This window comes from Dermacentor silvarum, chromosome 2 (assembly GCF_013339745.2).
Source record: "Dermacentor silvarum isolate Dsil-2018 chromosome 2, BIME_Dsil_1.4, whole genome shotgun sequence".
Taxonomy (NCBI): Eukaryota; Metazoa; Arthropoda; class Arachnida; order Ixodida; family Ixodidae; genus Dermacentor; species Dermacentor silvarum.
This window is the reverse complement of record NC_051155.1, coordinates 250,170,196-250,197,510: the sequence shown is the minus strand read 5'-3', so window position 1 is coordinate 250,197,510 and position 27,315 is coordinate 250,170,196. Positions and strand designations below refer to the sequence as shown.

Below are 27,315 nucleotides of genomic sequence, written 5' to 3'. Positions count from 1 at the left end.
GGAATAAGGACACAAGCCAAGATGCCAAACGCTTTATTGAACAATGCAGACCATAATATCTGATTTGGTTATAAAATGTGAGCAAAAATAAACAAATGGTGGGCGTAATATTGTTTTAAAGCTTGCACGTGTAAGCTTTAAAAAGATGCAGAAACTAGGTGGCAGAAAACTAGGTGGAGTTTCGCAGGTGCAAGTTGGAATCAGCTAGCGCAAAACAGGGGTAATTGGAGATCGCAGGGAGAGGCCTTCGTCCTGCAGTGGACATAAATATAGGCTGATGATGATCATCCATGAAATGTTCTTCATTGAGTCTGCCTTAAATAAGGAGTGGTTGTGGTCACTGTGTGTCATATTAGTGTTATATTTTCCTGTTTCTATGACTTTATATCTTGTGAATGCTTTTTCTGACATTTTTCTACTTTGTATACAAGCAGCTCTTTGCAATCGAAGTGTCATTTTAGAATTAGTCATGTCCTGTCCACTTCTTTTTGTAAGCATAATTTTGCACTGCCTGTTTTACAGCATGAGCACACTGTACTGCACTCTTCTGGCTGCACTCTTGTCCCAGTGTTTAAACAATGCATTGCATTGTACCTGTGAAAAATGATGCTCTGCTGCTGTATGTTAATGTGTGTGGACACATGCTTGCAGGTGGCAAACTACAACCACGTGTATGCCCTTAACGCCTGGCTGTTGCTGTGTCCACAATGGCTGTGCTTTGACTGGTCCATGGGCTGCTTGTCCCTCATCCGTTCCATCACAGATGTTCGCATTGTCAGCGTTGTTGCCTTCTGGCTCTCCCTTTCTGTGCTTATCAGCCGAATGGTGCTGGCAGCAGATGCCCAGCTGCGAAGGTAGGCCTCCCAATGAATGCTGTTCTTTTGGAAACACTTTGAGCTCTATGCTTCTATGAAATTTATGGCCTGGCCTACAGGGCATGCTTTTTATGTCAAGTTGCAATCAGACGCTTGTGTAAAAACAGCTCTTGAGTAAAGTGCTTTGACTGTCATGACCTATTGTGCATCCGCAGTCACATAGATCATTGGACTAGCAGTAATCTGAATCATGGGACCAATTAGAATGGTCACCTACAGTTTTGATCATTTTTCATTTTTGGCAACCACATACAATGGACTTTCCATGAAAATGAAAACTCCCGAATATGAGCAGAAAAGTTTGAGCGTCCTCGTTTACTTTTACACAGAAGCAGGGCACATCTGTTTAGGCAAGGTTTCAGTGAAATCGGCAGATTTCCAAGGTTCCTTCGGGTTAATCAAAAGCAAGTCTACTAGGGGTGTGCGAATATTTGAAAATTTCCAATAACGAATCGAATAGTGTCCTATTGAAGTCGGTCTTCGAATCAAATGGTCACCATTCATAAATGCAAATATTTTTCTAATACTTTTGTAATATTTAAGAATGTCCACTGCGCCCAGTTAAACATATAATTGGAGCAAAAGTACAGTAAGTTTTCACCCTCGCGGCATAGTACAGACATAAAAAATGAGAACTTGCATAGTGGAGCAGGCTACGTCACTTATGTAGCCATACTTTACAGGCTGTACAGCAATCATTTGCACTCTCTGAAGGGTCCTGTGTATGCGAAGAAACTACTTGTTTTCTCCTAATGCTCCATTTGTGCTTTTAATAAACAACGCTTCATAACGTACTGTGCAATGACAGAAACTTGCTACCATTAAGAATACTAGGTTCTGAACATCGTTTTATACAATTGTGATAATGGCTGTTCATTATTTGAAAACTATTCGATATACGATACAATTCAATTCACTTCTAGCGCTATTTCATTTGTATTTAATTCGGTCTCAAAAATCACTACCGTAAAATTCAGAGCAAGTACCCCCCCTCAAGAAAGTCGAAATTACCGGCAAAGTTAAGGGGGCCACTATACTGGAATGGCACCAAAATTCAAGATGGCAACGACAAAATTGTCCTGCCAGAAAAAAAAAGCACAGTGGGAATGGAATTAAAATTTTATTTAACATCAACTTTATTAAGCCAAAGATTTGTTAGTGCTGTTTATCACACCGAAAACCATCGAAAGAACTGCAGAAATAGCGCATCGATGCTGCACTGGCGCGTCGCCGCGACCGGCGACACGAACATTGGTTATGCAAAATGATGTTCGCTAGAGTAAAGTGATGCGTAATGTCCACTTTATCAAAAAACCATGTCCACGGTCAAACGTTTAGCACTAATGAGAGTTCCGATACAAGTCAAGCTCAGCTGCAGTGCATGGCTACCAATGGCGGACAGCGTACCGCGGCTCGGCCATGCTCGCATCTCAGCTGGCGGCGTCGCAAATATCAGCATGTTTTCTTCTTTGTGTGAAATTATTGCGATCAGAGGGTAAAGCGGCAACAACGGTAACAAAACATTGATGCTTGGGAGCGTCGGCAGTTCGTTCTGAAGCGCCATCTGCTACACATTCAAAGTGAACCAGAAAAGGCCTAGTGACGATATCGGTGGCGAGTGATCAGCAGCGGTGAAGCTGCCGGTGACGCCAGAGCTAGCTGCAACCCCTCCTCTGTCGCTGAGTGGTCATGTCACTGTGCCGCAGCAAAATCCTCTGTTCTGTGTGACAGGCAGATCTCGCCGGCCGCAGTTCGCCCCGATACGCACATGTGCGCACCAGGGCGTCCGCGTGCGACCTGATTGGATGAAACGGCACATCAGGGCACCCTGGTGCACTTTCCCGGAATGTCGCGGAAATTTGAAATTAGCAGTGAAGTAAGGGCTCTTGCACAGGTGGGGGCACTTGCTCGGAATTTTACGGTAGTATTTGCACACCTCTAATGTCTACTGTGCTTGACATCACTTCTCTGTACACAGTGGCCTGTCAATGTTGCTGTGGTGCTGTGTCTTTTTTCTAGATAGCCTTGCCTTCTGCCAAACAATTTAAAGTAAAAATGTTCCACTGATTCATGTAAAAGTGAACTTACTCACCTCTGTGTGATTTCAGATGAGAAACAACACAAAACAGAAGCACAATTTTGAGTCATGCCGCTCCATTCGGTGATGATATAGTCGAAATCAAGTTAGCAGATGCTATCTTCCGTCAATTCAACTTTGGTTAGCTCAGTCCTGACCGAAGGTCCCTGCCAGCCGGTGCCCATACATTTCTATGGTCCCAAATGAGTTAGATGATGCTAACTAATGAGTATAGATGATGCATCATCGCCATTGCCATCGCAAGATGGTGACCATGGATGCTGACCATGGAGGAATGCACACAGAATGAGTTCTCGCATAGCATAATGATGACAGCATGCCGCTTTAAGACTGATTACAAATGTGTACTCAAACGATAAGTTGTTTTACATGTTAAGCTACTGGCAACAAGTTGTGTCACGTGTTCTTGCTGGTCCGCAGAATTGCATGCGTTGCGGGACTAGTGAAGTGGTTAGTCGGGGTGTGAGCCACCATCCTGTTTACGATTGGGGCACAATTGTTTGATAAATTCAGAATATATATCAAACACGCTATGTACCGTACGGAGGACGACATGTAGTGGTTCTTCATAGACAGTGGTCAAGTGCTGCTTGAGAGTGATGACGGCATTAAGTAAATATATTTCCACTCTGTGAAAGTGAAGCTCACTGGTTTCATTTTTTTGCTTATTGCCATAATCGGAGGCATGCTACGTTTTTCTTGCTGAAAGATTGGGTGCGCATTCGGTTTCTACTTTGTTTAGGAGCTTTAATGTCATGTCTACAATAGTTTTCTACTTTGAATGCATAGAAATTGGGTGCGCATTTGATTTAGGGGTGTGTTAGAACCAGGCAAATACTGCCAAATGAATCAGCGGTGTGTTCTGTCATTTTTTCTGTGTCTTGTTCAATTTGACCCGCTGACGGGACCAATTTCATTGGTCCCGTCAGGGTCGAATTAACGGAAGTCGACTGTATATGAAACGCAATTCTTGCAATGAAGACAACCATGCCCTTTTAACCTGGTACTTTTAAGGCACAATTTCGCTCACGTCTGTGTATGGTGCATAACACCGACTCACATTCCGAGTAGTAATGGTGTGTTTACTACAAGAGGCTGTTTCATATGTTTATGTTAGCTGTTAATTAATAAGAAATACAGTCGAATCCTGGTAGAATGAACGTAGTTACCGACAAAATACCTGACAATATAAAGTTAATCTAAAGTGTTTCTTGCTCATGTCAGCATTTAACGAATATATTCTTAGAATGTATATCGGTTATAACAAAGGTATTATATGTAAAATGTGGCTCAATTATAACAAGGCCAAACAGTACAGTGGAATCTCGCTGATACAATCTTCACGTGAACCGAAAAATAAAATGTATCATCCAAAAATCATATTATTCCGAAATACATTGCTCTTATAAGTCATTGGCCGGGAAAAGAACAAAAAAACGTATTATCCTGAGAAGCGTGTTATGCAGAATCGGATCAACAAGATACCACTATACATATAAGTGACATGTGCTAACCACACGTATGTGCCGTTCTGGAAAAAGATAGTATTTTTGTGGCTATTGGAAGAAAGAACGGAGGGGGGAGAATACTGCTGGTTGCACCTGCAATGACTGATCAGCTGAACAACGGCTAGAAGGTGGGTGCGACCAAAAGGGAATGTACATTACGGGGAGAAAAAGTAAAGAGGACCAATGAACCATTGTGGATAAAGTGAGATTCCGGAAATTTGCAGGGTTACCGGTTTTGTTCAAGGGCAGTGTGGAGGTGTTGAAGGGGGCACCCAATTTGCCATTGCCTCCCCCAACCTCTCAAATTGTGTATGCAGATTATCTGGCAGGGACAGATCTGGGCCTCACTGGTGCGTGTCTTCCCTAAAGTGGAGAGGGAAACGCTTTATTGTACGGAGTGCTGTGGTTCCAGAAGCTTTCTGTCCAGAAATAATAGTCGCTTTTTCCACAATCAGATACCTTACTCTGACTCGTACATGTGTTTAGCGCTTTAATTTCACGGTTACAATTACATGAATCCAATAGACAATGAAGCCATACAAAGCATAGGGAAAATTAAGCGCATTTTTATTTGAAGTGTAAAAATATTAAGAACATGAAAGTGAAAGAAAAGACAACTAGCAGTTGGTGGAAGCTAATTCGACAACCTTCACATAATGCTTGTGATGCTCTACTAATGAGCTCTGGCGGTAGCTGTCAACCTGTCCACATTCTTGGGTATTTGTATATGCATACTAAGACTAGCTCTGGGAGTGTTAGCCAGCACCACACACAGCCATTGTGGCAGGTGCTTTGCTAAGCTTCACTGTCTATTGGCTTCTTATCTTTTTTACCAACAAGAACTCAAGCTCCTTCGTTCCCCTGAGTCACACAAAGATACTAACTCATTCTCTGCACCACAGAGATAGCAAAAACACCCCGAGATGTTCTTGCACCTTATGCTATGCAGATTGCTGTGCATAGCGCTGTCTCTGTTGGCGGTGCCATTTCTGCCCGCTTCGAACCTCTTCTTTCGTGTGGGCTTTGTTGTGGCCGAGCGAGTGCTCTACCTTCCCAGCCTGGGCTTCTGCTTGCTGGTCGTTCTTGGAATGGCACGCCTCGCTGCCGCTTTGCCCCAACACCGGCAGGTGAGCCTTGTCAGCACTGCTGTCAGAAATGAGCAAGTAGCTTGGGATTTAATAACTAATTTTATTGTCATTATTGTTTATCATTCAATGCATTACACTTATTCAGCAGAGTTGGTGCTGCTGATAGTAAGCCATGTCAGTACTGCCAGAGTGAGCAGCTTCGAATCCACATAGAAGTTCATCATTAAATATATTCTACTTTATGAACAGAATCAGTGCTTGGACATTTCCTCACTGTTGTCAGTAGCATGTGAATCTTGCTGTCCTGGCTTAAGTTCGTTTTTCTTTTTTTCTTACAGGTGTTGCAGTACTGTCTGATAGTGCTGCTACTGGTTTTCACTGTTAGAAGCGTACAGGTTGGTTTCTTATCTCCCTCTTCTTTCTGCCTTAGTACCTGAAGTCATCAGGTGGAGTTAAGGGGCAATTGGACGGACCATATTTCTTATAGTGCAGTGCCTCTTGGTGTAGGTGTACCATTTCATGCTGCACAATGGCACACTTTTGTCACAGTTGAAATGCAAACCTTGGTACTACTAGTAGCATATCAGCTTCTATTGAATAATATGGATTTTGGGCAATGTAGCAACAGTTTGGCAATTGTGCCATGACGATGACAAGCAAAACAAATGAATATGCCAATGCCAGGTGACACTGCATCAGAGATGTGCCTGAAATATGTGTCTCGTGTTTGACACAACATTTTCAGTTATAGCTACTATACCATACACATGACAACACCACACCTTGTAAGAATGAAAGTTTGGAAACACTCGTAAGACATTTTGATTTGATACTGAAGTTGTCTTGAAATGCCAGACCTGGCATCATCGACATAATCATGACATTATCATACAGAGCAAAATTTGCTGACAGCACATAGCAATCGGGCTAGGTATGATGGTGCTGCTCATAAACACGTAAAGGAGAGTGCTGAGTGTGTTTGTTCCTGCTGCGCTTGCATGTGGCAGCCGCATCAATCGCAGGGACAAAGCTAGCCACTGTGTTGTCGTGTTATGATGCATCCACCTCCCACGTACAGAAACCTAGACTGGTTCGTAGAAATAAGTATTCGGGTAAATTATTTAGGGTGCTCTGGCACGTGGCAGTATTTTTTATGGTTTAGAGCATATGTATACCTTCATTTACAAAAAAGAAAACATCAAATATATCATGGCAGTACTTAATGGTGTTGGCTTGTTTGACTTGACTGTTTCAGTTTGTGGTACCTGCCTATTGTTGTTATGCAGCCTGATCTGCAGCATCAATAAATTGAAAGAGCTATTGAAATAATGGTGGAATCGTGCTTTTTTGCAGAGGTGTCGTGAATGGACAAAAGAATCTTCACTGTTCGAGTCTGGTCTCAAAGTATGTCCAGGAAATGCGAAGGTGAGGACTGCTGTGGTGTTTCTGTGGAGCAGTCATTGGGCTATTTTTGGTTAATTATGGCAGCATGTCCAGCTTTCTTGTGTCTCCGGGAAGAAGCATCATTGATTATTATTATTATTGAATGTTATTATTATTATAAATACTTTATTATTAGGGAGTTCAGTTTTGATTTCAGCCTCCTGATTTTCACCCAGTAGCTGAAAAGCTTTTGAACTCATCATGGAAAGAATTGGGAACATTGCTTCCCTAAGCATCAGCTCGAGCAAATGACTACATTACAGTGCTTCAATTTTTTTATTCATGCCAAAAGTGAAATAGCTGTGTACTCAATTGCATAGTGGTGATTTTTTACTGTTGGCACTCCTTATATTTTGCTGTTGACCAGGTGCACTACAACTTTGCGAAGAATGTGGCTGACAGCGGGAACCGAGAGGGGGCCATCCGGGCCTACCGGGAGGCGCTGCGCCTGCACCCAGACTATGACCAGGCAATGAACAACCTGGCAAACATCCTCCGGGATGCGGGTGAACTGGAAGAGGCACAAGCTTTGCTCCAGAGGGCTGTCCAGCTTAGGTGGGCAGGGCTTCCTCCTCATCAAGCTCATGCTGACTTACACATTTTTGTTGTTTTTGTTTCGGTAAAAAAGAAAAATATTGTGTTGGTAATATGTTGGTAAATTAAAGTGCACTCACTAAACATAGTGATACTGGCAACCTTGTGCTCACATGTGTGTTTGTGTACAGTGTGGTGTGGCTACCGACATTTTCTGTTCTTGCTGTGATCGTGTGCGTGCACCGCAAATTTTGTGCCTGGCAGTCTCGTAAGCTTTCCTTGCTGTGGACTCTGTACAGGTGCTAGACTGCCCATTCTGCACACAGGGGCCAAGCATGATGAGGAACACGACATGCAGTAAACCTCGCAGTGATCAAGAGAAAGTTGGCACCTATGTGTACAATCAAAGAGTGCTCTATATTAAGAGTAGGGAAGCAGCAAGCGTAAGTGCAATCAAGCAGGGCTTGAACTGTTTTATTATGGAACAAAATGGTGTGATTACAAGCAAGGCTAAGCCTATGACAAACAAAAATTAAGCTCAGTTGTATCTCAACACTGTGGGAATGACAGGTTGACATGAAACAGTGGAGATTGTCGACCTCCCTTCTCCAAAAGCTTCATTAAACTCCCTTGGCAGAAGAGTTCCCATATGACACCGAGTGAATTTCTCTTGAGATAAGGACTAAGGAGTTAAAAGGAGTTCACTGGTGCCTGTGTGACATGGGTATAACTCAAGGTGAGGGTTGTGTTTTCAGGTAGTCTGTGACTTTCAGGGGAACACAGAGGCAGAGCCGTGGATCTGGATCAAGTTGAGACAGTTTTGAGACACAAGTTTATGCTAGCGCTGTCACTGCAGCAGTGCATATCCCCATAAGTGAATGCAAATTTGCACTTTTTTCCTAGAAACCAGGCAATTAACTGTGGTGCAGGCCCGTAGCCAGGGGGGGGGGGTAGGGCTAGGGGCCCAAGCCCCCCCCCCCCCCCTCTCCCAAAATTTAGATCTTTACTGAAAATAATTACTGAAAAATAGGTGCTTTCCTCACACAGTCAAGGCCTCCAGCAAGATCCCCCCCCCCTGAAAAAATTCCTGGCTACGGGCCTGCTGTGGTGAGAGTTATACTAAACGAAGTCGACCCCAAAATGCGATCGTTCTGCAAAATTTGAGCAAGAGCAGTGCAGCGGTGAGCGCAAAACCTTTTTTTGAACAGGCGCAGCGAAATATTCAGGACCCTGTATGTGCGTAATTGTACACTCCTGAACATGGTGGTGTTCATTTAGGTTCGAGTATGTACTATACTAGTAGAGCTTTCATGAGACGGGTTCAATCTGCTTATGATGGGCCCTTCTTGCTATTGAAGTTATAATGTTCGTGAAGGCTCAAATACACCAGGCACGTCTTTTGCAAGAGCAATAACAGGCTAACACTGACGAAATTGTGAAAACACTCTCAAGCCTAGAAAAACTATTGCCATACGAATAATAAGGAACACTACAGAGCACAGACAACATGCAAGGTGCAGCAGGGTTGCTGGTAAATGAAATGCATTTAGAGCCATGGGTACACTCTGAAAACAATGTGTTTTCAGAGTGTACCCATGGTGTGAAAACTGTGTGAAAACACTGTGAAAACACTGTGTAAAACACTGTGTGAAAACACTGTGTGAAAAAACTGTGTGAAACACTGTGTGAAAACAGTGCACACAGTGTGCACTGTTTTCACACAAATTCTGTTGTGTGAAAACAGTGCACACAATAGAATTTTTGCTAGTGTTTGGATGTGGATGTGATGTAGCAAAATATCCAGCTTGTTGTCAGTCCTGCAGGTGGGTGTAGCGGAGGAATGGGAAGAGGTGAGCATCAAAATATGTTGGAAGTGTAGCTGCATAATGGTCTTGGTGGCTTTCGTGGTCCTGCAGGATAATGGGATGATGGTGTGCGCCAAGGAATGACTTGTGAAGACAGCTTTAATAGTGTGCACTTAGTGCGAACACATATGTATTTTGGAGATATGCAGCCAAGAACTTATCAAGATGCTTGAAGCAAGCTTTGTGCATATCCTTTGTGTCAAAGGCAAATTTTTCTTTTATTGCAACCTGGCTGAGTGGCTGTGGCATTCTGCTGCTGAGCTTGAGGTCACAGGCTCATTTCCTGGCTGCTGCTGCCACATTTTGATGGTGGCAAAAAGCAGGAGCACTCATGCACTTGGATATAGCTGCATATTAAAGAACTAGGGGTGGGTAAAATATTGGAAGTTTTAAATACGACTCGAGTTTTACACGCTACTATTTGTATTCGTAAATTAACTAGTATTCAATATTTTTGAATAATCAAAACTAACCAAATATTTCGCACCAACAGACTGTTACAGTCTTGTCACTGTTCTCTGTCTGCTAAACTAAGTGTATCACACTTTATCAGAAGTGATACAGCATCAAAGCTTTGCGATGCAAGCTTTGGTTTTGGTTCCGTGGTGGGAGCCTGCTTGGCAGCCTGTGATTTTTGCTCGTAGTCGGTAATTTAGTGTTCTTGCCAGTGTAATCATGTAGCAGTTTTATATTTTATGCTGCAAACAGTGAGGTTTTCCTTGCAACGAACCCTTTTACATATGTCTAAGACACAAGTCCCTCACCAGCTTTTTTTTTTTTTCTTGTTCCGCAACTTTCGATCTTTTTCTCAACAACCATTTATTTAGCGTTTTTGTAAAGCTAATCATGCAGCAGCCACTCATTCCTTGAAATCTTGTTTGAAACCAGGCTCTAAAGATCTTGAGAGGCTATTCATGCAGTTTTCTTTTTCATGACAATTAGTGTTCTTGTGTTTAAAACTTATCCTTTGTCCCTGATAGTTTATCTGTTCTTTTTTTAGCGCTAGCCAGTACAGGAGTGGTGCCTAATTATTCTGAAGGAAATCTTCCTGCTGTAAATAGATGTGTCTGCATTTGACTATTCAATGTTCAATTTGATATTCATGCAAAGTGCCTCGAGCGCCTAGTAGCGTGGAAATTTTGCGTGTATTCACGGGCTTCTTTCATGCTTGGAAAAACACTTTTATGTAGCACATATTAAGCCACAGAAAGCTGTGTCGGGAGTTTTTCATGTTGCTCTATAATTTTCTCAGTGACACTTTTCATCTAATTATAACATTTGAGAAGTTGATTAATTAAAACTAATGTGATTAGGCAGAATGAAAAAAAAAATAACTTGAGTATCTCCAAGCAACAGCAAACAACATTACCTTGGTTCTGTCCAGCTACGTGGCATTTGCATATTTTGAAATCTTGGTGCATGAGGTTGGGACACCCTGTATAAAGAGCCCTAGGTGGTGAAAATTAATCAGGAGCCTTCCGTTGGGGCATCTCTCATATCTCCAGTGTTGCCTTGGGATGTTTAACCTCACAAATTGATGAGTCTTGCTGCATGGACAGGTTATTCTCTTGGTATTCTCTACCCCATTTATATCTCCATTATACATTTCCCTGCTGTCAGGCCTTGCTAGCTCAAGTGTGTGCGCCAAATGACACGCATGGTCCCCTTGTCATGCAGGCCAGATTTCGCAGCTGCCTGGATGAACCTAGGCATTGTTCAGAGCAGTTTAGGCCTGCTGGATGACGCTGAGCAGAGCTACCGAACTGCCATAAGCCACAGAACCAAGTATCCAGACTGCTACTACAATCTTGGAAACCTGGTGAGTACTGAAAATGGGTGTAATAGGGTTAGGTCTTATGGCTTAATGGCCACACAAGTGTTTTCAGTGTTGTCAGTGTTTACTTTGCAGAAGTTTGGCATGTGTTTTCTTTTTTTTTTATCCAGGGACATTACTTTCCATTTATTTAACTTTTTATTCATATGTAAGATTAATGACATTTTCTTCGTGACTTATTTGTTTTATCACTCGTATCCTTTGGTTTTTGCCAAACATGCATTATGGCACTTACTTGTCTTTCTTTCGCTGAAACACCACTGTATAAACAATTTACAAGCCGTGTACTAGCAGTGCTGTCATGAGGTAGATGCAGTTGCCATGACAACTTTGCAAACAATTGAGCATACCAAAATGTGTAGTGACGAGTGTTACAAAGTTGTATCAAGTTAACCGCCATACTGAGTGCATGCTTATGTGGGTACATTTATGTTAGATGCACCAAAAATGCAAGAAGATTTAAGGTAAACATTTACAATACAGTCAATGTCCAATTTGCTAGGGGCTGCCTAGGGACCGCAGAAACGTCCAAAAAATCAGGCAGCTCAAAAAAACAATGTTTTATGCATGCATAAAACATCATTTTATAGGCATTTCTCTGAGGGAAACGGTCAAGGATGGAGTGGCAAACCATCGCAACTCTGCCAATGCATCGTTGAGGTGGTCCTGAACAGAGATGATAATAAAAAAAATGTAAAATAAATGCGGACAGCAGGTGCTGCCATAGTAGCCGGCGCTATCATCAACTGGGGTGTTCAGTGCCAGTCAAATCGCTGCCTTTTACTGCTCTAGTGGCTAAAAAATTTGTTGATTTGCTTTTGTACGGCATTCCACTTACACGCCATAATGTCTGCTTGAATTTCGGCTAGGGTCGTATCATCTCTGTACACTGATGGCAGCTCATTGGCAGCACAGGCGCTAGTTCTTCATTTTCACTTTTGGAGTCCGTGTCACGTTCCGCCCCGGACTCGTGAACGAGGGGGGGGGGGGTCGAGACAACCTTCGACCCAGAGACGACATGCAGTGTGCTGGTGGTGAACAATGATTGACCGCCGAGCACCTGTGCTCGTCAGTGTTTATTCGGTGTGGTGAACCAATGTTGCCCACAGAGCTTTGCGGGCCACTGAGCCTAATGGGCCAACGAAAAATATGACCAAGGTGACGTCACATGATCGTCACACCCCCTTACCCTCAGTTCGTTTGTTCACACAAACAACAGAAACAAACAAAAAAAAAACTCCTGTTATCCAGGCGAGTAACGGTCCGGCAGCCTCCGCTGTTGAGTACTCCGCCTGGGCACAGGTGTCGATAATCCGGGTGTCGCAACGCCGGGTGCGGCCTGCGCCAAGCTTGCTCCGTCCGGAGGGTTAGCAGTGACCGGACTTGAGAATGGCGCCGAACTTGATAGTGGCCCAACGGGCGCCGCACAACTAGCGTTGCTTGCCGCCCCTGGTGCTTCGCTGGCAGTGACCGGTGTTGCCATTGGCCTCCCTGGGGGCTGGACTTATGAAGTGTCGCCCGAGGTTGCAAACTGGGTCGCGAGGCGAGGCCGAATATGGTCGGCGTGCTGGTGCCACGTGTTTCCGTCCGGCATGCGGACGAGCAGCGATGAGGCGCTGGCAGGAAATAGCACCTGTCCGGCAAACCAGGACAGAAGTTTCTGGCGAAGACCGGAGCTCCCGACTCCGTCAAAGGCCCGGGACGGCACCCTCGGTCAGCAGACAGCTTCTGCTTCAGCTGTTTCAGGAGCGCTGTGGACCAGGGGTCCAGATGCAAGACATCCAAGGGTGTCTTGACCATCCGGCTCAACAGAAGCTCACAGGGGGCACGGCCAGTGACATCGCGGGGCGTGGTCCGGTACTGAAACAGTACCCGGGCAACCTGCGTCCGGAAATCTCCAGCCTTACTTTTCTTGAGCTTGTCCTTGATTGTCTGCACCACCCGCTCGGCTGCACCATTTGAAGCAGGGTGGTACGGCGGAACCATCATCCGGCGGATTCCGTTCTTTATCAGCCAGGCCAGGTACTCTGTGCTGGCGAAAGCGGGGCCATTGTCGGACACGATGACATCTGGCAACCCCTGGGCGGCGAAGACTTGTCGCAGCGCTGCAATGGTCGCGCCTGCTGAAGGAGTGGTAACAGGTAGGACCTCCACCCACTTCGAAAAGGCGTCCACCACTATAGTGGCCCTTGAAGGGGCCCTCAAAATCCACATGCAAGCGGGACCAGGGTCTCTGTGGGAATGGCCAGGGGGTGATCTCCACATGACGTGAGACCCGCTGGTGCTCCTGGCAGACTTGGCAGCTCTGCCCCATGTGAGCGATGTCCTGATCCAGGCCAGGCCACCAAACGTGGGACCGGGCCACCATCTTTGTCTTTTCCACACCAGGATGACCCGCGTGCAGCAGCTGCAGGACCCTGGACCGGAGACTTTGTGGGATCACCACCCTGGAACCCCACAGTAGGCAGCCCTGCTGCAGGCTCAGCTCGGCAGCCTTGTGGCTGTTAGCCTGCTGCACGAACTCCTCCCGTCAGGACACTACTTTGACCACCTGGGACAGGTTGGGTCCTGGCTGGTCGCCTACGACACCGCAGATCTGATGAGTACCTCCGGGTACGCGTGCTCTAGCATGAACACTTCAGCAGGCTCTGGAACAGTAGCAGGCACCTCCGGCAGGGGCAGGCGGCTCAGGGCATCGGCAGGTCCCAGGTCCTTTTCCGGACGGTAGACCAGCCGGTAGCTGTAGGCCACAAGCCTCAAGGCCCAGCGTACCACTCGAAGTGATGCCTGCACGGGAACTGCCTTGTCCGGCCCCAGCAGCCCCTGCAGTGGCTTGTGGTCCGTGACTGCCTCAAATTTCCTGCCTCACAGGTACTGGTGAAAGTGCTTGACCCCGAACATGAGGGCCAGGCCTTCCTTGTCCAGCTGGCTGTAACGTTGCTCTGCAGCAAGAAGCCGACAGAAAGCAAACAACACAGGGTGTTCCTGGCCATCCTTGTCCCGGTGCGCCAGGACGCTCCCACGCCGTATGGTGACGCATCTACTGTAAGGACGACAGGCTTGTTCGGATCGAAGTGTACCAGCACTGGAGCCTTGGTGATTAGCTCCTTGCTGCGCTGGAATGCCACGTCCTGCTCGTTCTTCCGGGCCCCCTGCTGACCATCTCGAAGCAGAAGATGGAGCAGCTGTGGATGCACCGCCAACAGGTTCAGTAGGAAACTCCTGTAGAAGTTGATGAGGCCGAGGTAGCTCTGAAGCTACTTCTTATTGTGGGGCTTTGGCGCCTTGAGCACAGCATCAACTTTGAAGGGGGCCGGGGACAGGCCGGCCTGGGAAATGACGTGTTCCAGGTACTCAACACTGGGGGCCAGGAAGACGCACTTTTCCAGCTTGAGCTTGAGACCGGTGTCCTGCAATCGTGCCAGGACGTTGTGCAGGTTCTGCAGGTGGTCCCCGTGTTTGGTGCCGGTAACCAGGATGTCGTCCAAGTACACTGCTACGTGCCTCATGCCTCTGGTTGTCCATCTCCATTTGAAAAATGGCCGGTGCTTAGGCCACGCCAAACGGTAAGCGCGTGTACTGGAAGAGCCCCACAGTTGTCAATATCGTGACATACTTCCGGGAGGCATCCTGGAGCACCAGCTGCTGGTAAGCATCTCTGAGGTCGAGCTTTGTGAACTTCTATCCCCCGGACGACGCTGACCAGAGATCTTTAATCCGGGGCAGCGGGTACTTCTTGACGGTAGCGACGGGGTTGATGGTAACCTCGAAATTCCCGCAGATCCTGACACTGCCGTCTCGCTTGAGGACTGGAACTATCGGAGTGGCCCACTCAGACGTCTTGACGGGCACCAGGATGCCCTCTTGCTGTAACTGTTGCAGCTCCTGGGTGACCCCGTCCTTCAGGGCAAACGGCAGTGGGCGAGGCTTGAAAAAACGAGGCTGGACTCCCTCAGGAACATAGGTACTAGCTGTCGTGCCGGCGAAAGAGCCCACTCCCGGTTGGAACAGGGACTTGAAATCGGTCAGGTGGCTTGGGACATCTTTAACCCCATGTAGGACGGCCTCCTGATACTCCGGCAACTGAACGCCCAGTGCGTGAATCCAGTTTCAGCCCAGCAGCGTCGGTGACCACCCCTTGGTTAAATAAAGAAGGGTTGCCACCCTGTTACCAAAGTGAACGCTGACCTGGGCCTGCCCCTGGACCTGGGAGAGCTGTCCGGAGTAGCTGCGCAGCTTGACGCCTGAAGCCTTGATGGACACGCCGGGGAAAGTGCACTTGAACAGTTTCCTGGCCATGACCAACACGCTGGCCCCTGTGTCCAGCTCCATGGAAATGGGGTGCCCGCAGACTTCGACGGTCAGCATATACGGTGGCACAGACGACAGAACAAGGCCTGTGTGCCACATGTCGAATATTGCCGGGTTCTCGACCACGACGTGAAGCCTGGCCGCGGAAGGACCCGAGCCTGCTGCCGCACGTCCCCGTCGCAAGCCCTTGCGACGGCTACCCTGACCGCTGGCTTCTGTGGAACCTAGGCTTGATCCACGCGGCTGCTGCTGTCCGCTGTTCGTCCTCCCCCTTCAGTAAACCCGTGCAAGGTGCCCAGTTTTCCCGCACGTGAAGCATTGTGCTTGGGAGAACTGGCATTGTGAGGGAGAGTGGTCACCACCGCAGCAACTGCACGTACCGCCCTTAGTCACCATCTTGTTGATCGTTGCTTCAGTCGACGGTGAGCAGGTCACGCATGCAATCTTGCCGGCGTCCTTGGCCGCAGCGTCCATCGCCTGCCCTGCCTTCACGACGTCATCCAGCGAGGGGTCAGGAAGCTCCAGGAGTTGTGTCTGCGTGGCGGGGTTGTTTATCCCGCAGATGAAACGGTCCCGGAGCAGCGAGTCGAGCTGGTCCCCGAAGGCGCAGGTACTCGCTAACCCTCGTAACGCAGCAACAAACGGCCCCAGGGTCTCTCCTTCGCGGCGGCTCCGGTTGTTGAAGCGATAATGCTCCATTAACGTGGACGATGTCGGGCTAAAATGCGACCGCAGTGTGGTGAGCAGCTCACTCAGTGTCTTGACATGCGGTGTGGCCAGTTTGAGGAGGTCAAACAGGAGACTGAAAACGCGGGTCCCCCAGCTGGCCAGGAAAATGTCCCACTGTTTTGCCTCGGGTGTGTTGTTCACCCGGAAAAACACGTGAACTTGTTCCTTGTAGACTGGCCAGGTGGACCCATCATCCTCGAACGGCTCGAGCCTCCCGTACAGTGGCATGGCGGCGGGAACGGGGGGCGGTGTTTCTCGGTGACTTGGGTTGACCGTGGACACCGCTCTCGACACTGCTCGACACCATGGGCACCGCTCTTGACACCTCTCTCGGTGGCTTGGGTCGACACGTGGGCTTCCCTCGTCGCCAGTGTCGCAATCCGCCCCGGACTTGTGAACGAGGGGGGGTCAAGGCAACCTTCGACCCAGAGATGACACGCAGCATGCTGGTGGTGAACGATGACTGACCGCCGAGCACCTGTGCTCGTCGGTGTTTATTCGGTACGGTGAACCAATGTTGCCCACCGAGTTTGGCGGGCCACTGAGCCTAACGGGCCAACGAAGAATATGGCCGGGGTGACGTCACATGATCGTCACAGTCTGAATCACTTGCCAATCAATTTTATTGTCGATTAATTCTGCATAGAAGTCGAGCTTGTTGTTAGCGTTGGTGAATCGTGCAAATGTTATCTCTGTCAGAATCAGAACAACAAAGTCCATGGAAGGGGACTGATTGGGCATGCTGTTATTTTCGGATGAGATGTCTAAGCGCAGTCCACTCATAACGATATATAAAAAAAAAAGAAAAATCCAATCGTTATAATTGATCACCCCTATATCTGGACTGCTTTAAAAGAAAGTTGCCGATCATACCTTTGTGATTCCAGACCCAAATTTGCCACTTCCGCTAAAGAATAGACATTGTAGAAAGTAGGCTGTGAAAAATAAAAAAAATTATTCATACCTCTGAACAGCGTGTCAAGCGTTCAGGGAAAACACAGGGAATGCGGGAGATAGAAATTCAAGACGATGAGCAAAATGAGAACAAGGTGACAGCAGGAGCCAACGTTTCGACAACTGGACTTGTCTTCTTCAAGGTGACATATGCTCTCCTCGGCACAGTATATATAAGTAGGGTTCTTCTAAAGGGGAGAGAAGGTAAGGCAGGTGGGTGAGGTAATGAGCGAGAGTGTGTAAGCGGCGAGGGTGCAGAATTGAAAAGAAAGTTAATGCGCTACTGATAGTCGGTAGAGGAATTTGAGGCAGTGCCGTGTGTTAGCCGGTTGACGTGTCATTGTAGGTTCCTCTTTTTGTGGAAGGGGCCTGGACGACGGGGAGGGGGGGGGGGGGGTATTTTTGGTCTTGCGCAGAACGTAAATTTGACTGTAGTATGTAGAGCTTAATTTCATCAAAGTTATGACCTGGTTGGTTGAAATGCTCGGCGACGGCTTTGGGAAGCTTTATAGCTGTGTCCGCGCTATGTCCGTTTAACCTGATGTTCATTGACTGTCCCGCTTCGCTGATATATTGCTTCTTACAGAAGGAACACTCAAGCATATAAATTACATCGAAGCTAGTGCAAGTAAAGCTAGTTTTCACTTCGTGTGTGTAGCTATGCCCGCGGGTTGTTTAATTTCTGCAAGCTGCTGCTAGATGACACTAGTTACTGTCCTGCTGGTGACAGCATCATCATCAATGTATCTCGCTGGATCTTGCAGCATAGATTCAGTGTGCTTCAGCGGTATCAGCTGTGCCTATGGCGAAGCTGTAGTACATTTTTTAGCTGCATTGTGTTCTCAGGCACATGAAGGGGGCATTGCTGCAAAAAAGCATGCACGTGGATTTTGAACACATGGTGTTTTTTTTTTTTTTTTTTGTTCGAGACCATTGTCAAGAGCTTCACAGTTATGGGAATATCAAAGAGTATTGACAGCACCGAGGCACCGGCTTTGGGAAGGTGCCGATGTTGAAGCAAGCTCGTCAAATGACAGGGGCAGCAGAAGCAATGAGGATGATTGAATAAATGGGTTCATAGTCAGCCACCAGTGACGGCATTATTCTGCCTAGTAGTCTGAGTGCAGTTCAAGGCTTCAGTGAGACTGAAGGTGAAAGAGGTATTCAAGCAGCCGCAGTAGCATAGTGAACTTTATGTACTGGAAATGCAGACATAAAATTAAGTTGTTACTCTATTTAGGGGCTATACTATTGTAGAGTAGTGTCATATTCAAAACTAGCAGATTAACTGTGCCATGTGTAGGCATCATGAAACAGTATGGAATCGTGACGGCTGTTCATTACCTATTACGGCAGCCGCCTGGTCATTGGGATATATTTACGGATTCAACAGCAGCTCTGCAAAACTGTTCACAATGTGAACAGGACTCAGAACCGTCATCCTGTAACTCATGATACCAGCTATGTTCACCACCTAGCCAATGCCAGTGGCCAGTCCATTACATTCCATTAAGTTCCAGGACACTGTGGCCTTCAGGGAAATGAGATAGCAGATGAAGATGCCCTCAGAGCTCTTCAGTGCAAGAAATATGTAAGGATGTACTTTACGAAAAAATATCCATTAGCGATGGTGAAAAGCCATGCTCATGCAGAAAGGAACGGCTTCTGGACCCAACCAATTCACGAGTGTACATTCCTTCACTTGGTAGACATGGACATGAGATCAAAACTTCTGCGCCAAATTCCATGATGTCAGGAAACTTTGGATCATCGTTTTTGCCTGAACATTGAATTTACAAACAATCACTCGTGCTGACTTGGACATTCTACCAATCCCTACTGTGACAATAGTGGTGCTTTAGAAACAGTAGAGCATATCCTGTTAGTAGTGCCCAGCCTATAGAAATGAAAGAAATTTTTTATGAGAATGAAATGGACGAAATTATTCAGGCACCACTGACTGCTGAGAAGCACATGAGGTCATTAGAGCGGAAACTTTGATCTCAAGTTCAGGTCTAACGAGTGAAGGAAGGTACGCTGGTGAATTGGTTGGGTCCAGAAGCGGTTCCTTTCTGCATGAGCATGACTTTTCACCATTACTGATGCATCACTTTTTGTGAAGTATATCTTTACGTATTTCTTATACTGAAGAGCCCTGAGGGCAGCTTCATCCACTGTCTTATTTCTGTGAAGGCCACAGTGTCCTGGAGCCCACTGGAATGTAATAAAGTGGCCAGTGGCGTTGGCTAGGTGGTGATCTTTTTCACACCTTTCTCTTTTTTTACGCCGTTCTATCTTGGCCTTTAAAATCCCTCATCACCCCCGCCCATGCAGATTAGCATTCAGGCGATGTTACAGATGCCGACACAATTCTCTGTGTTCCATTAAAGAGCTTTCTCTCTCTGTAAGGGACAAAGGTTGAAGCTGTAGCTCATGCTCTCGTTATAAGTAGATAGGGTGTGCGGTAAAGTCCAGCAGGTGCCAGTATATTATGTGAGGTAGCTGTTGTGGCTTAAGTGTTCCTTGCTGCAAATTAACACCATTCACTTCACAGCTACCCTCAGCCAAGCCTATTTTTAATGCCCAACTAGCCCAAACCATTACCCTCTTTTTTAATGTTTGCCCAGCATCAGCCTCTCCTCAAAATTTGTGTAGCGACGATGAGAAGGCTTGAAGGCTTGGTGCGACAATGTCTGACCATGCTCATGCCATCCTCTAGTGCAGTAAAACTTCCACATACTGAAATTGAGTGCCAGGGGTCCAACTTTTGGTAGGAGCTTTGAAATGTGTTTTCAGGCATTAGGTATAGCAAGTGGGTTTTGTATATTTGAGTTTGAATGTGCTTATTTCACCGCAGAATCGGAGTGGTGCATCTGTGTTGGATGTTTTGTTACAGTACCTGGAGCAAAAGCGCTATGAAGATGCCTATCGTGCATGGCGAAACGCTACTCGGCAGCGACCAACACATCTCGTCTCATGGAACAACCTCGTCCTGATGCTGGACCAACGAGGTCACGCAGCTGATGCTGAGCGTGCCGCACTCCAGGCTCTGAGGCACCTCCCCCACGAACCTGCCCTTCATTTCCAACTGGCCAACATTCTCGGAAAGGCAGGAAAATACCAGCGCTCCGAGCAGCACTTCCTGGCAGCCATTCGTCTTAAACTGGACAATCCCAGCTATCACACCAACCTTGGTTAGTTGCTCCTCAATTCAAGGTGGCACAGTGGCACCTTTTTTAATGCGTTACCTTCGAAACGCAGACATATAGAATTTGAAAGACTTCTGCACTCCATACACAAAGAGCTTTAACCAGTTCACTCAGGAGATTTGTCGCAAACATATTTGTGATGTACAAGTTGTGGACTGGGTTCTAACTATGCTTCTTTTATCGCCTGAGGCTTAGAGTGGCTGGCTAACTCCTGAGTGCTTAATTTGCATGGCTGCACTTTGGCAGTATAAAAGCAAGCAGCAAACTCAACAAACACACTTCGCCCAAAACAAAGTTTATTGACAGCCATAGGTATTGCTGGGATGCAGGCTGAGGTGGGCCAGTAGTGAGCCAAAGATGTTCATTTGGGTCGTTCAGCGAACAAGAGGCAGGTAATGACAAGGGAGAGGAGCAACACATTTACCTGTGGTCCTTCCTTGGCCATTGCTGGCAGTCATTTACCCCAAACTCTCGCTGAGAATTTCCAGTCCTGGCATTCCTGCCTTGCTCTTTCGCTTGGTCCAAGCGTACGGGGCACCACGGCCACGTGACAGTCTGTACTTGCAACCAATCCGCAGGGCTGGGGGAGGGTTTACACTACTGGCATGAAGCCACCTGGGGCCGTATTCTGAAACGATCCACGTCGGCGATACTATCGCCTCGGCGGTAGTCACATTCAATAAATCAACTGGCTGCTTACCCGTGACATCCACATGCACTACTAACGCGCAGTCGAACGCTTCACAGCGCACGAGAGAACGCACCGGGCGAGCACAGAGCAGCGCGGGTGTGTTGTTTTCGAGTGTATCGGCCACAGTACGACACAGACATGTTCGTTTATTCAGTGTATGTCGGGAGCACTCAACGACACCATGACGTCAAATTAACATAGACCGAAACTACTAGATGGTGCTATTTATTTTCCGTTTTGCTTAAACAGCCAATCAGCGCGCGCCATTGACGGAGGCGTGGCTAAGGCGTAGCCAAGGCGATAGTATCGCTGAAGTGGATCATTTTAGAATACGGCCCCTGGCTCCCAGAAGATAAAAGTGTCTGCTCTCCTGGTGGGTTTCAGCACATCTTTGAATGCGATGTAATACAAGATTCTATAATTCTCACAGAGCACAATGTTTGAAATGTGCCTATCTTTAGAAAGATACACAGTGTATAGACAAGGCAACCTCAAGTTTCTGCCCATTATGCCAGCAGCGATTGCTCCCCTAGCGGGCAGATTCAAACATTTAGGTTTAGCACAATGCGACCGGTGGATGATCGCGGAAGCCATGGTCGCCTCCTGTCCAGTCGGAGCGACTGTGCACCCGTTTGTGTTGCAGTGTGGCTACCGGTGGCTGTGTTTCCACAATGGCAAGCGTGACCTCATCATCCCGCAAGCTTGGTACACATTATTTTTGGGCTGTTCAGTGACACAACAGATTTGAAAACACAGAACACTGAGACCACCTGCAAAGCTGCATATTTCAGGGAACTTCACAGACGAGACAAGCCCCGAGCTGTACGTGATGCCAAACGTGCTCACGTGCCTACTTTTGATGCTTGTTGTGTGGTAAATCAAGTGGCACTTACGTAGACAATGAGAAAAAGTTTAGTAAGTTTCGTACATATGGCCGCGTTCACTGAATGCTGGCCCTTTTCCGGAAGTGTGCTGCAGGACCAGCTGATGAGAAATATTGTCATGGTTAAGTGCACAAAGCTGACTTTTCAAAACACTGCAAGTGCGACAGCATGTTTTGGGAGCATTGAAAAGGGCAAATCTTTTGGGTGTTTTCCAGGAATTTTACCCTTGGTCTGTGAGCCTGTAAGGCAGCAGCATGACAGAACGACAGCTGTATTTGTTTATACACAATTGGCAATTGTGCACTGTTTATCAATAACCACTTAGTTTAATCTATTGTCATAATTGCACATAGCCGTTGCCAAAACAAATTACCATTCTTTTAGATATGCTGTTCACCGAGATGATACGCGTTTTTGAACTACGCAAGATCGGGAGTTCGAGCTGCTTAACGTTTCCTTATTATTTGGCAAATCCCAAGCAGAGGCTGACAAAATTCCGTGATAATGTGGGGGAAGAATGTGGGAGCTACAAGGTGGCACTTTGTTGGTTTAAGATCAGGTGCACATTAAAGAACTTTAGGTGGTTATACTATACTGTCTTTCATAGGCGAAAAGTTGCTTTGGCACCTTAAAACTCCTTCATTTAAGTACCAAAAATGCCATTACCTTTTTAGCTATTCCCACACTTATGTAATCAGCCATTCGTATTTTTTGAATATCCCTTTTTCCTCCATTTGCCAGACATTGAGCATAAAACATAAAACAGCAGCCCAACCATACTTGCTGCGAACCATAACTGTTGGCAGTATTTGTCACATTCTATAACCCATGTTGAGGTTGGTGGCAGCATGGTTTATATAAATGTACCGGCTACATATTCGAAAACCCAGTATTTCAGGATGTTGAGACTCTCCGTTTCTGGCTGCATTTCTCACTAAGGTGTGCTCTACCACCGCTGGAAGAAATACGACCAGGCAGAGGAGTGCTACCGACACGCATTGAAGCTCAAGCCTGACCTGAAAAGTGCTCGTGACAACCTGAACATGCTGCTACAGCAAACGAGGCTGCAACCTGTTGAAACAAAACGTTGATTCAAGCACTGGCGGCCACAGTGGTTTACAATTGAATGACCATGGATACGCTCATTGCATTGTCACAAGCTGTACGTATTGATGGTTCAGTTTAGCGAGTGTCACATTAACCTTTTTCTACAAATTTAGCCATACCAAATGACAAATTAACGACAAATTCCCAGTGATGATGTCTATAACCAGTTGTGAACCTTGTCACTAGATGTAAAGAATCTCATATGAATGGGCTAGTGCGGATGTCAGGAATTTTATATCAGGCAAACCGATATTAAGCCTCTTGGAAATCACTTGGATAGTGCACTATTTGTCCCTTAAAAAAAGAACATAATAATTTCCAGCTTTTTGTTTCAAAGGTGGTGCAGAAATAAAGCTATAGATCACTGTTTGCTAAGCCAAGTGGAAGATTGAAAAGAAAGAAATGACAATTTATATCAGCGTGTTCCTTCCCGAGTGCAGAACCATTTTGAAATGCACACCTAGTATTGCACCGATTACACATTCTAAGTTCTTACAACATAAATGGTAATTTCTATTGCATGGTCTGCAGCAGGTACACAAATACTTAAGCGAGCACTCTCATTTAATTAGCCAAATTTAGCAGTGGCAACGAAAATTGCTCAACACCAAATCTTGGCAGAGTTGCCATGTGTTGCTGGTTCCAGAAATGCTATTCAGTTTCTGCTGACTTTTTTGTGTGTTGCCACTTCTGCATTTTGCACTGTGTAAGATAGCTGAGCTCTTTTACACAGACAGAAAATGCAGTCATCATGCAAAAATAAAGCAAAATACGAAATCACGATGTTGTACATCAAGCTAAAGCCATGCATACCTGTCTCCTGAGTAGGTGATAATTTGAGCTTATGACTGAGTCCATGGCCAGGCAGTGAAGAGCAAGAGAGTGCTCTGGGTGCAGAGCAAGTTGATCTGAAACAACCCAGAGTAATGGTAGAACCTGCTGCAGATCAACCAGTGAAATCTGCTAGTCTTGCTTTCTTGCACCAAAAATGCACACGACTGTGAAACTGAACAAATGTGCTTGAAAAAGAAATGCACAGTGACCTGAGAAACCAGTCTAGTTTCGGCATTTGAAACGATGCATTTTACTTAGAGAGATCACAGTGGAATTTTTGTACCATTATGTTGAATCCAGTGCAAAAGAGCACATGAAATACACGCTGTGCTCAAAATGACTGAGATGAGGTTCTTGCACGTGATTTTCAGAGCAAAAGGCTTTTCTATCCCATGGTATCTCAGTGTGTTTTAACATTTAATAAAGTACTGTGCTCACGGAATGAAGTGCATCAGGAAATGTTTAAATATGACACTCCACATGTGGTATTACCATGTCATGTCGCTGCGAATCTGGTCACTAAAGGTGATCGTGGATTTTGGTTTAAGTGCACAAGCCAAAATTGCACTGATGTTACACGAACTGCAGACAGGGAAAAAAAAGTGTGTGGATTAGTTAGCCCTAAATTAATTCATTTTAATCCGTGAGTACTGTACATGCTTTTATGGTATTCTGGGTGCATGTGGTCTTTATTTGTGTGTAGTATACGTGCATATACTACATTGTGATGCTGCTGAATATGTGCCATGCACTGTGTGTTCACCGATCATAATGTTCTGAAGTATGTCTCAGTTTTTCTTGCAGCTGGTTTTTCTTGCAGTATGTTTGCCTTCTACAGAACAGCATGCAAACATTTGTTATAAGTTTGATGCATCAGTTTCGCTAATTCAAATGCTGCACAGATGTGTCGCATAAGGCTTTATCTCTCATGATGCTGCCTGTGATTAATGTTGTTCTGTTTCTTATACATTTGTTGTAAAGCTTTTGTTAAAAATAAAAGGAGAATGAGACGACATTATAGTTTGCCGAGCCATTTAGTACAGAAGTGTTGATGTTAGCACAGCAGCATCATGAAGGGAGTAAATGTCCCATTCTGATCTCAACCTTTTCTGTAGTTTGTGATACGAGAACATCGTTGATGACCTTCTTCTCAGATGTCCAAAAGCAATAATGCTGCAAAAGTTGTTCTCCATTCAGGGGTGTAAACGCGGCTTAACTGTGATGCCGTAATTACATAGTTCTCAGCAGAACCAGTAATCATTGTTAAATTATTGATGAGCCCTTAACGTAAAGTTCTCGAAATTCTCAAAGTAATATGTAAATATTGTAAGAAAAACAAGGTGCGTAAATGAACATGATAGTGCACCTCTAACTATTCTTCCTTTTACATAAAGAGAAACATGCAAAATGGCTTTCAACATCCTTCGAGTGTTGGCTGTAAATTTACGGCAATGATCCAAGCAACCATTTTCTTAAAGACGAATACCAAGTTAAGCTGGCTTGATAAAATTCACTTTCAGAATACAGAAACTGTCAGTGTAACTGCAAGTGTAGGTTGATAATATAGTGGCAAACTGGGCGCATTGGTACAGGTTCATCTTCGAAAAGGCACTTAGATTGAGGGCCCATGTCCCTTCCTTGCTTTTTCCCTCGTTCTAAGTGTGTTTTCAAGTATGAACATGAGTGTAGGCTTGGCTAAAAAAATGTAAAAATGAACTATAGGTAGACCTACATATGCTACCTTGTAGTTCTTGCATTCAGCCCCCATGGTGTCATAGAATTTTGTCAGTCTCTGCTTGGGATTTGACAAACAATAAGCGCATTACGTTCTAATAGAACCAAAGATGAAAGCTAGCAAGCTTTGAGAATTCTACACAAAAATAGCCGAAGCGCACAAAGATACTTTGAACGTTTTTGACATCACACTCAACTGCTGGCATTGCAATTCATGTGTCAAATTCAAGAAGCAAAACTTTGGCCTACATTTTCTTTGTGTGTAATCAACTCCTTTTTGCCAATAAATACGTACAGGTCACACCTTGAAAGAATAATTCACTGATATAAACAGATTCGATGTTGCTACTTAGTGTCACTTTAACTTTGGCTTCTCCCATATTGATGTGAAGTAGTAAATCATCATCTGCCGCTTCTGTTTATCTTGAAACTGTTTGCGGCTGTAGCAACTGCTTTTCTGCAGATGAAGCTGTGTGTATGTGTGTTTGTATTTTTGACCATTAGAACCCACTGGATAAGAAGTGCTGAAGTGGTAAGAAAGTGGCTGGTGATGATGGACAGTCATTGAGGAAGCACCTTATGCTTCAGCTTTTCTTTAATAGCTAGTTACTCAATACTGTTTTGAGATTACTTGACTGTGCCTCACATATTTTTACTAAGAACAAAATACAAGCTCTGTTCTTAGACACAAGAAAAGTTATGTTGCAGCACAGAACTGCTTGGAGCAACTTGCTACCAAGCACCCTTGGGTTCGAGAAGTCGGCCTCCCTTAAGCCTCCTGATCCTAAGAAATGTAACCAAGTCTTTCACTTCGTCACTCCTTTTTGAATGAAAGAGAACTGTTGCACCCGAATTAATAGCAGCAAATATTGTGCATGCTATGACTGTATGAAAAACTAATGTGAAGAACAATGTGATTTCTGTAATGCTCAAGTGCTCCTTTCGATGTGTGAAAAGTTGCGATATGTATTTTTTTGCGTGTGGTAAAATGCTTTTCTGCATTCCAGAGATCTTGCTGCTTTCATGTGTGCCATGTTTTGTTTTGAAGTGATGAGCAGTGGTGGAACAAGGAATGTTGCTGGAACCAACATTCCAATAAGGAAACTTGTCAGGGACCCGAAGAAGACAAGTCCACTTGTTGAAACGTTGGCTCCAGCGACATTCCTTGTTCCACAAATGCTCATCACTTTAAGCTTCCATCTCCCTGTGAACTTGTCTTGTTTGGATGTATTGCTTTGGCCACTAAAAAAAAAGTGTTTTATGAGGCATTGCTCTATATAGAATTCATCTGCATACTGTTCATTTTAGCATTCATTCTTATGATTGTGTTGGGCTTCATGTTTAAATCCATGCTTTTGTTCATGAGCTGTGTCATGGACAGCAAAGTTGCCTTTTAAGCTTAGACATTTTCTTATTTGTGCATGTCTACATTAGCAAGTATTGCTGCTTTATTTTTTTAATCATTAGTTGTGTGCCACATACAAAGCTACATGTTCCAGTGTCACATTATCAAGCTGTCAGTGTCTGTCTTATACAGCTGTAATAATCAAATGAAGTGTTTACCAGACTTTCTGAGTGATTCTCCTGCGAAAAGCCAGAACTATTTTGTAAAAAAAA

At 45.5% G+C, this 27,315-nt stretch overlaps 1 protein-coding gene across 1 annotated transcript in view; it reads left to right on the top strand.

The window, feature by feature from the left end:
• LOC119443124 (protein O-mannosyl-transferase TMTC4) overlaps positions 1–27,263 on the top strand; it is a 45,032-nt gene extending 17,769 nt beyond the window's left edge. Inside the window, exons 8-15 of the mRNA XM_037708275.2 lie at positions 652–854; positions 5,431–5,608; positions 5,908–5,964; positions 6,923–6,994; positions 7,380–7,567; positions 11,089–11,230; positions 20,136–20,433; positions 22,963–27,263. Of these exons, the coding sequence (XP_037564203.1) occupies positions 652–854; positions 5,431–5,608; positions 5,908–5,964; positions 6,923–6,994; positions 7,380–7,567; positions 11,089–11,230; positions 20,136–20,433; positions 22,963–23,114 (1,290 nt within the window). The 3' untranslated portion in view covers positions 23,115–27,263. The remainder of the gene's footprint in view (positions 1–651; positions 855–5,430; positions 5,609–5,907; positions 5,965–6,922; positions 6,995–7,379; positions 7,568–11,088; positions 11,231–20,135; positions 20,434–22,962) is intronic.
• The last annotated feature ends 52 nt before the right edge of the window (positions 27,264–27,315 follow it).